The 16893-nt window shown below is 36.3% G+C and overlaps 1 protein-coding gene across 3 annotated transcripts in view; it reads right to left on the reverse strand.

The window, feature by feature from the left end:
- SPPL3 (signal peptide peptidase like 3) overlaps window positions 1-16893 on the reverse strand; it is a 124605-nt gene that overhangs the window by 43134 nt on the left and 64578 nt on the right. For all 3 annotated transcript variants that reach the window (XM_036875049.1, XM_036875050.1, XM_036875051.1), the window contains exon 2: window positions 8977-9054. In XM_036875049.1, coding sequence (XP_036730944.1) covers window positions 8977-9054 — 78 coding nt within the window. The remainder of the gene's footprint in view (window positions 1-8976; window positions 9055-16893) is intronic.

Below are 16893 nucleotides of genomic sequence, written 5' to 3' on the forward strand. Positions count from 1 at the left end.
TCCCCTCTCCCCTCCATTAATGTTTTCCTGTTGATTTGTCAAAGGCTTTGGGGACATACATATTAGGTGAGTAATTATGCTATTTTTTTCCTGAGCAGCTGGAAAGATTAAGGAGAGACAGGTGTCATCTTTAAGTAATATAGGAAGTCCAGCTAGCAAAGCTCAGCCAAGGGATGGCGAACGTTAAAGGTTCCTAAATCAAGGATTTGTTTTGGGCTTTAGAATCTCATTTTATTTGGCACAGTTTTCCCCTCTGTACTTTGAAATGTGAAAGCCTGGGGGTAATTAACCAGTACAATTCACAAATCTTTTATCCTGTATTTTATGATTTTCTCCATGTCATCCCAGCTCTAAACAAATAAAATGGAATAATTTAAGTGAGCAAATAATATATTTTTATGGTCCCAAATCAGAGGAGATAAGAACATATTAATATCTGGCTGGGCATTTGGAGGGGCAATAGGGACAGGGCTAAACAAATTCAAGAAGGATTTTTTTGTGCATGACCTATATGGAATGGAGCATGAAAGTGAATCATGGAAGCCAAGGGAGGAGAAATTTGCAATAGGTAAGTGGTGGTAAACCATCAAGGCTTATCAAGGATGAGGACTGAGGGGAAACTTTTTTGATTTAGCAAAAAGGGAAACTCTGAGAACTTCAGGAGAACTTCAACAGAGTTGTAAAAGGTAAATAACATATCAGTGAATGGGTCCTTAAAATGCTACCAGCAATGAAGAACCAACAACTTAGTGTTAGGTAAGAGTTCATCAAAGTGTGTTGTGTAGGTCACCTGAATGAGGTGCTGGGCCCCCATCCTAAACCTACTGAACAATCTTCCCCAGGTGATATTTATGCACAATAAGGTCTGAGAACCACTGCTGAAGAAAAAAAATCACCAAAAAAGGGTTTTTTAAGAAAGCTTCTCATTCCTTCTGACTTTACTACCAGATCAATTTATTTGCTTCATATTTAAAACTTTATTATTGTTCTCAATAGCCAGCAGCAGTAAAGTACTGCTTGAGTTTGAATCCCAGCTCCATCACTTATTACTTGGGTAAGCCACTTGACATTTCTGGGCCCTAGTTTCCTCATTTATACAATGGGAATAACAATACCTATCCTGTTGAATTGATGTGAGGATTAATGAGACTTTATGTAAAGCACTTAGCACTGTACTTGGTACATAAATGTTCAGTAAAATGTTAGCTATTTTCTTCATCAGGTTTCTTTAATATAGTCAAGGTCTAAGTAAAAAAAAAATTATAATAGCCAATAAAAATCATACATCGCTACCCAATCCCCTCAGAGTAAGAAAAAGAAGTCACTCACAACAATTGAGAGGCATCTAAACTGGTAGCAATGGTAGAAGTCAGAGAGCAAGATAGATTGGGAAGCATCATTCAGCACCCTAGGGTACCCAACTGGCTGTGTCTTAATGAAGAACTCCCTTAAGTATTTTCATCAAGGAATCCACATCCAATAAGTAACAGGTCAGTTCTTCATCTAGCTATCCCTTGTTTACATTAAAGCAAGAATCAAGGAAATTACCCTGCTACCAGTTTTTTTTTTTTCACACACACACACTGTATTTTATTTTTACAAGAGATAAATAGACTGACACCAAGCATTGTACATGGATGACCACAACAAAAGCAACAATGATTGCAATTACCAAACATGAAACACACTCATACTATGTCATAATATTGACATTCAGTCCAGTAATCCTCCACTGTAACAGCTCCTTTACTTTGCAGTGAAAATTGATTTGTATATTCTTTGCCTCTGAGTCCTTGTGGGATTTTTTTTTTTTAATTCAGACAGAAAGTCACAAAAATTATACTCATCCTCATCAGTTCACTCAGTCCCATATAATTAATATTTTTTTTCATCTTGATCTTTTGTTAGCACTTTTATGAGTTCATCAGTTTTTCATTAGAGTTCTGAAAATGCTTATTCATTCAGTTCAGCAGTACCGTCAGTTACCAGAAACCTGTACTTGTCAGAGTCTTTTCCATGAATTTCTTGAAGATGAAACCCTTTTATAGGAACATATTTGCAAAAGCATCAGAGTACACCCAGGACTGTCTGTAAATGACAAAAGACTTAAAAATGACCACGGTTAAAGATTTGATGAAAGTTCATAATAATGCAGTTGACAAGAAAATTAGTTATTTCTGAGATATACATTTTAAAGTAATAACTAGGATTATGACTTATAACATTATACCAGAACATATAAGATTTTTAGAAATTTCATGTAATGTCTGAAACGTTTATATTAACATATTTCCATACACATAACCCAATGAAAGTTTTGTATTAGTTGTTTTGTTTGTTTGTTTATACTGCAGGTTCTTATTAGGCATCAATTTTATACACATCAGTGTATACATGTCAATCCCAATCGCCCAATTCAGCACACCACCATCCCCACCCCACCGCAGTTTTCCCCCCTTGGTGTCCATATGTCCGTTCTCTACATCTGTGTCTCAACTTCTGCCCTGCAAACCGGCTCATCTGTACCATTTTTCTAGGTTCCACATACATGCGTTAATATACGATATTTGTTTTTCTCTTTCTGACTTACTTCACTCTGTATGACAGTCTCTAGATCCATCCACGTCTCAACAAATGACTCAATTTCGTTCCTTTTTATGGCTGAGTAATATTCCATTGTATATATGTACCACATCTTCTTTATCCATTCGTGTGTCGATGGGCATTTAGGTTGCTTCCATGACCTGGCTATTGTAAATAGTGCTGCAATGAACATTGGGGTGCATGTGTCTTTTTGAATTACGGTTTTCTCTGGGTATATGCCCAGTAGTGGGATTGCTGGGTCATATGGTAATTCTATTTTTAGTTTTTTAAGGAACCTCCATATTGTTCTCCATAGTGGCTGTATCAATTTACATTCCCACCAACAGTGCAAGAGGGTTCCCTTTTCTCCATACCCTCTCCAGCATTTGTTGTTTGTAGATTTTCTGATGATGCCCATTCTAACTGGTGTGAGGTGATACCTCATTGTAGTTTTGATTTGCATTTCTCTAATAATTAGTGATGTTGCTGCTACCAGTTTTAACTCACTGACTACTGCAATTTTCATTTTGTTACCACAAAGAGATATTTTTGATAAGAGGCATTCCTAAAAGCCCCCACGTGATCACAGGTCAATGAGTAAAAAGAAACTATCAGTTGAACTACAATATTTGACAAGTTTTGACCTATCAAAACAGTAATTTCAGTATGGTTTGTTTATTAAATACTTAGAAAGAGATGTGAAAATTTCTTGTAAAACTATTTGGTTAAGCGCTACTAAAACAATACACTTACAAGTCACTCTGGAAAGCTTAAAGAGAGTGCATTACAAGTCAGAATATAGTTAACACTATGCCACTATTGTTATAAATTATAGTTACAATACTCATAATTAATGAAATAACAACTTTCAAGATATGGGTTCACAGAGGTTAAGTTACTTGCCCCAAATTAAACAGTGGGAAGAGCCAAACTAGAACCAGTATCAGTCTCTTAACAAATTGTGTCTGCTTTGTGTATCAAGTTTCCATGAAAAATCTGCTTTTCTTACAGAGCTTCCCATCTCAAAAATGGCACCATCACTGGGTCCAGCTGTTTCAGGCCATAAACCTTGGAGTCACCCTTGACTCTTCTCTCTCACACACTATATCCACTCCATCAGCAATCCTGTCCTAAATCCACTGATATCTCACTCCACCATTATTAGTTTAGTTAAAGCACCATCATTTTTTGCCTATACTAGGGCAGCAGTCTCCCAGGTTTCCCTTATTTCACTCTTCCTTCTTACTCAACAATCTATTTCCCATACAGAACCTAGACCAACCTTTCTAAAACACAAACCAGATAATATCACTCCCTGCTCTCAACACTCTGTTGTAGGTTGATTTTTCCAACTGCATATGGAACATTCTCCAGGACACATCATACGCTAGGCCATAAAACAAGTCGCAAATATTTAAAAGGATTGAAGCCATAAAAAGTATGTCTCTGAGCACAGCAGAAGTGAGGCTGTTGAAATTCTTTTAAATAACAGAGAGAATTTTGACATATTCCAATTATTAGGAAAGTAAGTAACACACTTAGAAAGAACCCATAGGTCAAAGAAAAAAATCACCAGGAAAAATATCTTGAATTGAATGAAATGAAAATACAACATAACAAAAGTTATGGGTTGCAGTTAGAGCAGTGTTCAGAGGGAAATTTGTAGCTTTAAATGACTATGTTAAAAAAGAAGAAAGGTTTCAAATCAGTAAATTGAGCTTCTACCTTAAGGACTTAGAAAAAGAAGCATAAATAAACTCAAAGCAAGCCGAAAGAAGGAAATGATAGATTGGAGTGGAAATCAATGAAAAGCGAAAATAGAAAAAAGAAAAAGAAAAATCAATGAAATCAAAAGTTGGTTCTTTGAAAAGGTGAACAAAATTGACAAACCTTTAGCTAGACTAACAAAGAAAAAAAAGACAGAAGACATAAATGACTAAAATAGAAAATGGAAGAGAGAACATCACTACTGATGAACAGAAATTAAGAGGAGGAGAAGGAGGAGGAAAGATTAAAGGCAGTCAGATTTTTTTTTTCCAGGAAAAAAAATGTACTTATCTTTATCACACACAAAGAATGACAGAAAGCAATGGTAAAATGCTAACATCTGAGGAATCTGGGTAAAGAGTATATGAGAATTTTTTGTACTAATTTTACAACTTTTATGTCTGAAATTATTTCAAAATAAATGTTTTAAAGAAATTAAAAATAAAATAGTATCAAAAGAAAGCAGGTATAGCAATATTAATGTCAGACAAAATAAAACTCAAAGCAAAAAGCATAAAACATAAGAAAAAGGGCTACTGGATAATAATTTGAAAATACAGTCTACCAAGATATAATATCATAAACCTTTTTGTACTTAATAACATAACTTTAAAAATGAATCAACAAAAATATAAGGGAAAACAGACAAATTCCAATCACAGTTGAATACTTTTAACTATCCTAGAAATTAACAGATAAAATAAAAGGCATTCAGATTTGAAAGGAAGAAGCAATGCTGTCTTTACTTGCAGGCTGCATTACCCTGCATGTAGGAAACCCCAAGAAATCCATACACAAAAAACTACTAGCACTAATAAATGAGTTCAGCAAAGCTACAGGATACCAGGTTAATATTTTAAAATCATTCATAGCTCTATATACTTAGCAATGAAAAATCTAAAAATAAATCAAGGAAAAATTCCATCAACAATAACATCAAAAAGAATAAAATACTTAGGAATAAGTTTAACAGAAGTGGTGCAAACCTTGTACACTGAAAATTACAAAACATTACTAAGAAAAATTAAAGATTATCTAAATAAATGGAGAGACATTCCAGGTCCCTGGACTGAAAGACTCAATATTATTAAGATAGCAATTCTCCCCAAACTGATCTATAGATACACAATACCTATCAAAATCCCAGAAGAATTTTTGTAGAAACAGACCAGCTGAACCTAAACTTAATATGGAAATACAAAGGATCCATAATAGCCAAACACTTTTGAAAAAGAACAGAGTTGTAGGACTTACACTACTAGATTTCAACATTTACTATAAAAGCTCTAGCAATTGGACTTCCCTGGTGGCACAGTGGTTAAGAATCCACCTGCCAATGCAGGGGACATGGGTTCGAGCCCTGGTCCGGGAAGATCCCACATGCCACGGAGCAACTAAGCCCGTATGCCACAACTACTGAGCCTGTGATCTAGAGCCCGTGAGCCACAACTACTGAAGCCCATGCACCTAGAGCCCATGCTCCTCAACAAGAGAAGCCACCGCAATGAGAAGCCTGCGCACCACAACAAAGAGTAGCCCCCGCTCACTGCAACTAGAGAAAGCCCGCGTGCAGCAACGAGACCCAACACAGCCAAAAATAAATAACTAAAATAAATAAATTTATTAAAAAAAAAAAAAAAGAAATGGGGAGTCCCATGACAAATCCTTACACTTACGGACAACTGATTTTTGACAATGGGTGAAGGATCGTCTTTTCACCAGATGGTGCTGGGACAACTGGATAGTCATATTCATAAAGACGAATTTAGATTTGTACTTCATTTGTATTTCCCAAAAATCAACTCAAAATGAATTATAGACTTAAATGTAAAACGTAAAAATATAGGAGAAAAACTGTGCTCATGGATAAGGCAAAGAGTTCTCTGGTACAACACGAAAAGCATACTCCACAAGACAAAAAGTTGGTAAGTTGGACTTTATCAAAATAAAATATGTTTACGCTTTGAAAGACACTGTTAAGAAAATGAAAAGGCAAGCTAGAGACTGGAAGAAAATATTTGCAAATCATGTGACTGAGACAGAACCTGGATCTAGAATATTTAAAGAACTGTTACAATTTGGCATAAGACAACCCAATTTTATAATGGGCAAAGATTTGAATAGGCATTTCACCAAAGAAGAAAAACACATGCCTAACAAGTACATTAAATGATGCTCAACATCTTTTCAACCTGATCTCAGTTATCAGGGAAATGCAATCAAAGCACAATGAGGTATTTCATACCCCAGCACTAGAACGGCTATAATAAAAAGATAGTGGGCTTCCCTGATGGTGCAGTGGTTAAGAATCCTCCTGCCAATGCAGGGGACACGGGTTCGAGCCCTGGTCCGGGAAGATCCCACATGCTGCAGAGCAATGAAGCTCATGAGCCACAACTACTGAGCCCGCATGCCACAACTACTGAAGCCCACGCGCCTAGAGCCCGTGCTCCACAACAAGAGAAGCCACCGCAGTGAAAAGCCCACGCACCACAATGAAGAGTAGCCCCCGCTTACAGCAACTAAAGAAAGCCCGCGCGCAGCAACGAAGACCCAATGCAGCCAAAAACAATAAATAAAATAAATTTTAAAAATAATTTAAAAAAAAATAGTAACGTGTTTTAAAAAGCCCTTACCAGCTACTGAACTGTATGCTTAGAAATGATTAAAATAGTAAATTTTATGTTATGTATATTTTACTGCACACACACACAAAGCCTTTACCAATACTTAAAAAAAAAAAAAAAAAGATGAAAAAAGCAGGAAAAACCAAAGCCAAACCCCCCCCAAATCTTCCATCTTTAGATGGCTTCTCTGGTGATTTCTATCAAATATTTAAAAAAGAAGTAACACAATTTCACGTAATCTTTTCCAGAAAACAGAAGAGGAGGAAATACTTCCAAATTTACTTAAAATGAGGTAAATTTAAATGTATAATTAAAGGCATCATGATTTACTTTTTGCAGAAAGTGCATTATTAAAGTATAAAAGACATAAAGTATTGGACCACAAGTCTTGAGAACTGGGTTCCAATCCAGATTTTGTTACCAACTAGTTGTATAATCTTTAGCAAGTTACCTCATCTTGTTGGGCCTCGGTTTCCTCATTTGTAAAATAAGGAGACGTACCAGAGAAATCCTTTCCATCCACATAATATAATTCTATGGTACATTTATTACATAAAATTTTGTTTAAAACTTGCCCAATTCTAAGTTGGTATAACCCTTCTGGAAAACAACATGGCAATATGTAGTAAGAGCCAGTTCCTACTCTTTGGAGAAGTTTTTCAATTTTTGGATATTTATCTTAGGGATATTTTTCAGCCAAAGCAAAAGAATACATAAAAAGATGGTCACTTTAACAACTCACATGTCCAAAAAGAGTGGAATAAGATAGTAATACAAAGAAATATCAAATTACTAAAAATTAGTATGAAGATGATAATGAAAAATATTTTTGTTAGATAATAATCAGAATATAAATGATTTAAACTATAAAAATGTACACAGTATATAAGTATGTGCCAAATAAAATGTCATATGAGCTATAATGAAAGGAGTATTAGAGTTGTGAGTCTAAAGGTTTTTTTTAATTATAAAGACTTTTGAAATGTTGAAACATTATATACTTAAAAAGAAAAAACCAAAAACTTGTCCAAAGGATAGAGATACAAAATATCAGGATTATGCTGATGAGGTTCTAAATTGCCCTGGTTTGACTAATGCTTCCTAAGAGTGGTTATGAACCTAGGGCTCCCAGCTGAAGTCTCAATGATTAAAACTTTTATCAACTGATACTGGAATTATCAACAGTATTTTACTTGTCCTACTCAGTGTTGAGATAAAGCCTGAAAGTCTTATGATTTTACCAAATACCCATTAAAATCCAGATATAATACTGGATAGTTCAAAATCCTTATGCCTCATTATTTCGTTTATCACTGTTGCTCCCTTTCAAGTTCTCAATTTAAAATTTCTCAGGCAGCCTTCATTTTTAAATGTATCAGCCACAAAACCATTTGAGTTATACAACCACCAAATTTCCTCTAAAGTAAGAATAGTGAAAAGAATGGAGTATCTAGCTTCCTGATTTTCCTTGTATTTCTATGGCTGTTTGCTAGGATGGGAACTTCGAGGTCAGCAGAGAGAATACTTGGTAAATGCTACCGTACACAATCCTCATAAAAGTAGGTTGAACCATATGAAATTATTTGTGTAGGTCAAAAATTTGACTATCAGCAGTCTCATATGGCTCAACGTAGGTCAGTGCCTTTTTTTTTAATTAAGAAAAACTTTATGTCCCCTTTGAGACTCTGCAGAATCACTGTCAAGGACTCTCCTTTACCCTCTCAATGAGTGTATTTACGTGAATCCTTTTTTTCAGAACCAGAATTTAAGCAATTAGTTTTTGCTTGTTTGCATTAAAATGCCAAAGCCATAAGCAAAACCAAGAAGTGTTTTAACAGAAGCCAACCAAAGAATAAATATCAGAATTATCTTGTTCAACTCAATTCCTGTCAAAGTCATGTTTTTCCTCACAGAAGCAATAAGTTTTGGTGCCAACATTTTCAGAGCAATGCTTCTTCCACTTCCAATAGAAATCAATCCCATTTTGAGAGCATCTTACCTGAAACTACCATAGACTATAAGTAGAATGGAAATCAGAAATGTAGACACTTGACTGGAATCCACCAGGGAATAGGCCCTAGAGAAATAAGAGGAAAAAAATTTTAATCACATGGCAGCAAGTCCTCATGGAGTTTACAGTCTAATGGATTTCTATAAACCCCACTAAGTTTTATTTTTGTCTTTAGGAAGGAAAACAGGTATAAATTAGCATTAACAAAATACATAATTAAAACATAGATCTGCTAGCTTAACATAAAGAGTAAACGTATAGATTCACAGCTATTATTAGTTAACATTCACAGGATGTTAAATGACATCAATGTAAAAAATGCCATCTCCGTATGATAGGCAATATGTGCTTCCACTCCCAAGTTAAAAAGTACCAAAACATCTACCAACTCTGTACACTTGAATTATCAATAGTATTTTACTGGTTTTGCTCAGTGATGAAGTAAAGCCTGTGTCTCTCTCCTGGATTCTAGTTTTATTTTTATAACTGCCTATTGGTTCTCTCCATCTAGGTGTCCCACAGAAGGTTCTTTAAAGTCAACAGGTCCAAAACTGAAGTCATTATTCTTCCCTTCATACCCAAATGTCTTAAGGAATGATATGATTCCCTCAGCATTCTCGACACCCTGTTCTCTTACTTCCCACATGTGACGACAGTCAGTAAGTCTCACAAGTTCCACTTCCGCAAATACCCTACTTCTCTCAATCCTACTGCCAATTCCTTAGCTCCCTTGTATGGCTTGACTATCAGAGATCTTTTTTGGGGGGGGGGGAGGGGCACATCGCTCGGCTCGTGGGATCTTAGTTTCTGGACCAAGGATCGATCCCAGGCCCCCTGCAGTAGAAGCGCAGAGTCCCAGGGAATTCCCAACGTTTGCAAGTCTGTCTTCAGGAATTCACCGTGCACACTATCCATTCATGTTATGGATTTTCCTAAAACAAATTTCTCTTCATTTTTTTCCCTCAGTAAATATTTAATGATGCTTCTGTGCCAGGCACTCTGCTAGCCCCCAGGGATGTAATAAAAAACAAGACTGTCTTGGTCTTATCCCTGAATGTCTTTTCTAAAGGAATTTAAAAACTAAATTTTGTTCTAAAGCAATGAAAACAAAAGTTAACATAAGCAAGTGAATATAATTGTTGAAAATGTTATAAATTTTCAACAAGTACAGGGTACCTTCAAAATATATAATAGGTGGATTCTACCTAAGAACTAGGGGTGGGGGGGCTTCCTTAGTGGGGGCAGATGAATGAGAGAGACACAAGACTCAACAAAATAGGATTTGGTGATTGTTTATGAGGCTAAGAGAGGATCCCCAGGTTTCTGCTAAGCAGCTGATGGATGGCTATACCATTTGGCAAAAAAGGCAACAGGAGGAGCAGATTTGAAGTTCTGGATGTGCTGAGGAAACAGTTGGCTATCTGGGTCTAGAGTTCAGAAGCAGCTCTAAGCTAAGGATACATATTGGGAGCTCATAGCCTTCCACATGGTAATTGAAGCCACGGGTGTGGGTGAGAAGAGGACCCAGGATGAAAGCCTGAAAATTCAGAAATTTAAAGATCAGAAAGGAGGAGGAGCTGCAAAGAAAACAAAATGAAACAGAGAAGGAGGAAGAAAACCCAGGATAGCACGGTAACTGATGAAGTGTCTTCAAAGAGCAGCAGGATCAGATGAGATGCTGCCTGAACTTAAATTGCTCTACCCCTTACCAGCAGTTAGTTTTCATTTGCATTAATTACTTTGCTGATGTAATTAATTTTAAAGTGAATTAAAGTGAGATTGAGCAGCTTTTCGTATAATTAAGGGCCAACAGGCATTTTAAAAAGCAATTTAAAAGTTTTTCAGACTCCTGATCTATAAAACATGAAGGGAGCCTGTTTTTGGTGGGGGGGCACTTTTCTTTTGATGGTGTTTTACTTAGATGACTTAGCTTTTCTGTACCCTTCATGTTCTGAAGAATATTGCCATTCCCTAAAAGGTAGATTAAACATTTAAACTTCCCAAACTCAGTGTCTTAAGGTTTGGTACTATTGTTTCTTTCTTTTGCTATAACTCTCAAATCAATGGAGACTCTCCAGAGACATCACTTAAGACTTCTAGAAGTCTGGGTTGAATTTTGGTTAAACCAGCTCTTCCTCCTCCACAGATTCTCTATGCTGTGCTCTACTCTGTGTGACTAACCATACTTAGTCACTGACTTTCCTCACAATCTGTTTTTCAAGGTGCAGTCTTGGCCATGTGTTAAATACCTTACGAAGAGACTGATAAGCACTACAGTTCTCATCTCCACTTTCTGGCGATAAGCATGCTACCCACTGCAGAGCTAAATGTATGGTTTCAGAAAAAATGTTCTGATGTTTCATTTAATGGTTTCTTCTATACTGGACCAGTTTATTTTTCAAATAAATCTGTACCAAGAAAATCTGGTTAAAACTGACTCCTAATATAGCTCATGGTATTTTATAATTTATAATAAAACTTTTTAAAAAGTTTGAACAACTTTGCAAACTACCAAATATCACATAATTAGAAGTTATAATTTATTTCACAGTGTTATTTGTAATTTCACAAATTTCAACTCAAACTATCATTATGGAAGTTTTACAAAAAGCCTTTTAACCAAAAGAATTTATTATAAAATACAGAACATGGATTAAAATCAAAGGCCAGCAATCTTATTTTACAGCCCTCTGTATCCTATACTTCAGACTCTACCAAAGCATCAACAGAAATGTATCATCTCTCAGGCCCTCCCATTGAAGTGACTGTTTCCAGAGATGCTGGATTCACGATAAAGAAAGGAGGAATTACTCTACACTCTGAAGTAAAGGAATTCTTACAGAAATGCAAAAAGAAACTACATACATGCATTTGAGACACGCTGAAAGCAGGTTAGCCAAACGTACTAAAAACAGACTTGAAGACTTTGCCAAATAAAGTATTAGTATAGGTCAGCTGTTGAGTTGAAACATTTTATATGGTCATTACGAAAACCATTAATTCTTTACATTCCCCCAAGTCTTAATAGACAAAGAGCTACCAGAAAGTTCTCTCATATATAAAGTTATATTTCACACCCTAAGATTTTTAGAACCATGCTGGATTTTAGGAGCTGCTCCACAGTCAAGCATCTATTTCTAGCTGCTTTACCAGCAAGTGCTTAGACACATATCCTGCTAAAAATCATGCCAAACTGAGACACAGAGAGTTCTGTTCTATAATGTGTTCTATGTGTCAGCCTGCCAGCTATACAATGAAAGCATTCTTGTCCACCCAACAAACCAAGCAACTACTATTCCAACCCTGCACACTGACCTAGAATAGCACTTGGCAAACTTTTTGGTCTTGAGACCATCTATACTCTCAAGGACCCTGAGAGCTTTTGTTCCTGTGGGTTACAGCTATTGATATTTACAATACTAGAAATTAAAAGTGAGAAAAAATTTAAATGCTTATTTACTAATTCATTTAAATATAATAAAACCATTACACGAGCACATAAATTACATTTTTAAAGGAAAGATAACTATTTTCCAAAACAAAAAATTTAGATGAGGGGCATCCTTTTACATTTTTGCAAACCTCTTTGATGTCTGGCTTAAATAGAAGAAAGCCAGATTCTCATAATTGCTCCTGCATTCAATCTGTTGCTGTATGTTACTTTAGTTGAACTTTATGGGGGGAAAAAAATCTGGCCTTACACAGATGTGTAGCTGGAAAAGGGAGGAATATTGCAATAACCTTTGCAGATAACTGAGGATATTCTTCTTTGATACTATACTAAAATTCAACAAGTGGTAATTTCTTAAAGGTTACTTGCAGCGTGGAATCTGAAACCTTATCAGTGAATTAAAAAAAAAAACGATATTACATTAAAATCCCACGGACTATATTACAGTTGAATGGATCTTTTACCCATGGATGATTTTGTAACATCACGCATTGGTCACCTGGAAGACACTGGTCACTGAGTTATGCAGCTCTTCCAGATGCTGTTACATTTCATTACACAATATCTGAAAAACCACATTTGTTAATTTCACTTTTTAAAAAATTTTATTTTATTTATTTTTGGCTGCATTGGGTCTTTGTTGCTGTGCGTGGGCTTTCTCTAGCTGTGGCGAGCGGGGGCTACTCTTCGTTGCAGTGTGCAGTCTTCTCATTGTGGTGGCTTCTCTTGTTGCGGAGCACAGGCTCTAGGCATGAGGGCTTCAGCAGCTGTGGCAGGTGGGCTCAACAGTTGCGGCTCACGGGCTCCAGAGCGCAGCCTCAGTAGTTGTGGCACACGGGCTTAGTTGCTCTGCAGCATGTGGGATCTTCCTGGACCAGGGCTCGAACCCATGTCCCCTGCATTGGCAGGCAGATTCTTAACCACTGCGCCGGCCAGGGAAGCCCTGTTAATTTCACTCTTGAGGCTAATGATAATGGGCACAAAATTTCCAAAATTCCTATTTTCATGCAAATTTTATCACTGGCAAAAATAACTTTTTTCCCCCTTGAAGTAACAGGCTCACTTCATTCATTTTTGAGAAACTGTCTGCCACACACCCAAGTGTGAATAACTCCATAGTTTGTCCACTAGTCATCCTTCAAGTAAAAATGGAAGGTTCCAAGAAAAAAGTAGCTAGTTCAGCTAGCATTTTAAATGACTGCACAAGTGTTTTTCTTAAGAAAACCAATGGTATTTTACTATATAGCAGAAGTGCTTAATAAGAACTTTTAAAATTTTAATTGAAGTATAGTTGACTTACAATATATTAGTTTCAGGTGTACAACATAGTGATTCAGTATTTTTATAGATTACACACCATACAAAGTGATAAAATATTGACTACACTCCCTGTGCTATACATTACATCTCTGTGACTTATTTATAACTGCCGGTTTGTACATCTTAATTCCCTTCACCTATTTCGCCCTTTTCTCCCCTGTGGTAACCACTAGTTTATTCTCTGTATCTGTTTCTGTTTTGTTATATTCGTTTGTTTGTTTGGTTTTTTAGATGCCACATACAGTATTTGTCTTCCTCTGTCTGACTTATTTTACTAAGCTAAACACCCCCAGCAGGTCCATCCTTGTTGTCACAAATGGCAAGATTTCATTCTTTTTTATGGCTGAGTAATATTCCACAGTGTGTGTGTCTATGTATACATACATATGCCCCCACATCTTCTTTATCCATTCATCTGTCAGTGGGCACTTAGGTTACTTCATGTCTTGGCTATTGTAAATAATGCTGCTATGAACATTAGGGTGCATTACCTTTTCGAATTAGTGTTTTTGTTTTCTTCAAATACCCAGAAGTGGAACTGCTGGATCATATGATAGTTCTATTTTTAATTTTTTGAGGAACTTCCATACTGTTTTCCATAGTGACTGCATCAATTTACATTCCCACTGACAGTGCACAAGGGTTCCTTTTTCTCTACATCCTCACCAACTCTTGTTATTTCTTGTCTTTTTGACAATAGCCACTCTGACAGGGGTGAGTGATACCTCATTGTGGTTTTGATTTGTATTTTCCTGATGATTAGTGACACTGAGCATCTTTTCATGTGCCTGTTGGCCATCTGTATATCTTCTTTGGAAAAGAAGGTCCTCTGCCCATTTTTTAATCGGGGGAAACTCTGCGTTTTATTAGAAAAAAACAAGTGTGCTCAAGGACTGAGATTTAATAAAAGCAACAAGTGGTAATTTCTTAGCAGTTTCACTGCTTTGCCCCAAGTGAAACTGCCTTTCTTTTTTTTTTAAGCAGTGTGTGCATGGTGGTGAAGAATACAATGATTATTAGTTCAGTTTGGTGCCACTGTGTTGATTCATGTTACAGCAGCACAGCAATGGTTTTTTTAAACGCGCCACTGCTTTTCACTGCAAGAAAAAAAATGTCAAAATGAAAAAGGCAAATAACTTTATTTGCATTATGAAAATAGTCTGACCTTGTAGACTCCCTGAAAGGGTCTGAGTAAACCCCAGTGATCCACAGGCCACAATTTGAGAACTGCTGCCTTATACATTTCCCCACAAGCCCTGGCTATATAAACTGCTAGTATTTTCTCACATGCTATTCTAACACATCACAAAACACCAAGGGTAGCTACAATTTTTTTGTGCTTTGCAAAATATCTGGCTTCAAATACAATATGCAGAAAATGACATATTCCAGGCCTAAGAAATGTTACAATCTTTCTCTTCATGGTGGAGTATACTGAAACAGAATTTAATTTGTATTTTTATCAAAAATATTGTCTATCATAAGGTCCACAATAATTATCTTCCACATCTTTTCTTATTTTAAGGGAAAAAACCAAGTATGTATTCTAAGCATAGTAATGGAATAGGTGTCTCATCAAATAAAATTTTAATAAATTAAATTCATGTTTAAGATACAAAAAGACAAAAAGTAAGACAGTCATTTAAGAAGGTTACAATCTAGTAAAGACACACTGTACAAGGCGGCAGAATGTAATGTTTAATAGAGAAACAAAGTGCTATGGGACCTAATCAAACTTATAAGCTTTTGCACAGAAAAGGAAACCATAAATAAAATGAAAAGCTAACCTATGGACTAAGTCCCCAGTATAATCAAGGCAGCTGTGAAGCAAACACTGCATTTCTTCCTACAAGAGATTACGCGGTGCAAGCTCAGGAGCAGACGTTGGGTTGCTTTCCAAATGAGGGTGGGATGGGGTTTGGGGAACCTGGAATTCAAATATGACCTGTGTTATAGTAGCTGCTTAAATTTTTTTTAGCTGCCTTTTGATGAATTAAGGTATGGAAGTTTGCTGCTGTTTCCTATGTGAAAAGCTGTTATCAGTAATCAGAATAGCAATATTTACCTGCAATAGTATTTAGTGCTGAATCAAGATATCAATTGATGTGATGTGACTAAATAAATCTTAAAATACATATATAATTGCAATGTTGGTGCTTTTAAAGTTTTAGAAAACCTTCATCTTTAAATTTGGCTCTCTGAAATAAAATTCTACTATAGATGGGATGTTACATTTAACTGTAAAACAAGCTTCTAGCATTTGGTCAAAAATAAATGAAAAGTATAGCCAAATCAGAAATCACAAACCACAAACACTTCTTTGTCCTTTTCTTAACGTGCAGATCTTAAACACCATTTTAAAAAAATTTAGTGTTATTTAAAAAATTCAAATAATAAGAAATGTGAAATGATGAGTCCCATTTTTAATAAAAGTGGGATTATGTGATATATTGGTCTTCAGCCTGCTTCTTCCTGTAACAGTTTTCCACGCTGTTCTTTTAAATTTCTTCATAAACAAAACACAATGACTGTAGGAAAAAAAAATAAAGTTGAGGGAATTCCCTGACAGGCCAGCGGTTAGGACTCTGCGCTTTCACTGCTGGGGCCCGGGTTCGATCCCTGGTCGGGGAATTAAGATCCTACACGCCACGCTGCACGGCCAAAAAAAAAAAAAAAGTTGATTCACCTCACTTGTTTCAGTTAACTTCATCTATAGAAGGGGGATAATAATGTAAAGTATTTAATACAGCACTTGACACACTACTCAATAAAAGACTGTTGTTATTACTTAGAGGAGGGAGTCACCAGCCTACATATAGCGCTATGGGTTGCCACACACCAGGAGTGGACAAACCATGACCTACTGCTATTCCAATAAACAGAGCCAAGCTCATTCATTCAGGTACTGTCTATGGCTGCTCTAGAGCTTCACTGGCAGAGGTGAAAACAGTTAACCCTTGAACAACGTGGGGGTTAGGGGTGCCGGCTTAGAGCTGGCCCTCTGTATCCGAGGTTCATCTGTATCTGTGGATTCAACCAACCACGAACCGTGTAATACTGTAGTACTTACTACTGAGAAAAATCTGCCTTATAAAGTGGACCCGCACAGTTCGAGTGGACCCCCATGTTGTTCA

This window comes from Balaenoptera musculus, chromosome 14 (assembly GCF_009873245.2).
Source record: "Balaenoptera musculus isolate JJ_BM4_2016_0621 chromosome 14, mBalMus1.pri.v3, whole genome shotgun sequence".
Taxonomy (NCBI): domain Eukaryota; kingdom Metazoa; phylum Chordata; class Mammalia; order Artiodactyla; family Balaenopteridae; genus Balaenoptera; species Balaenoptera musculus.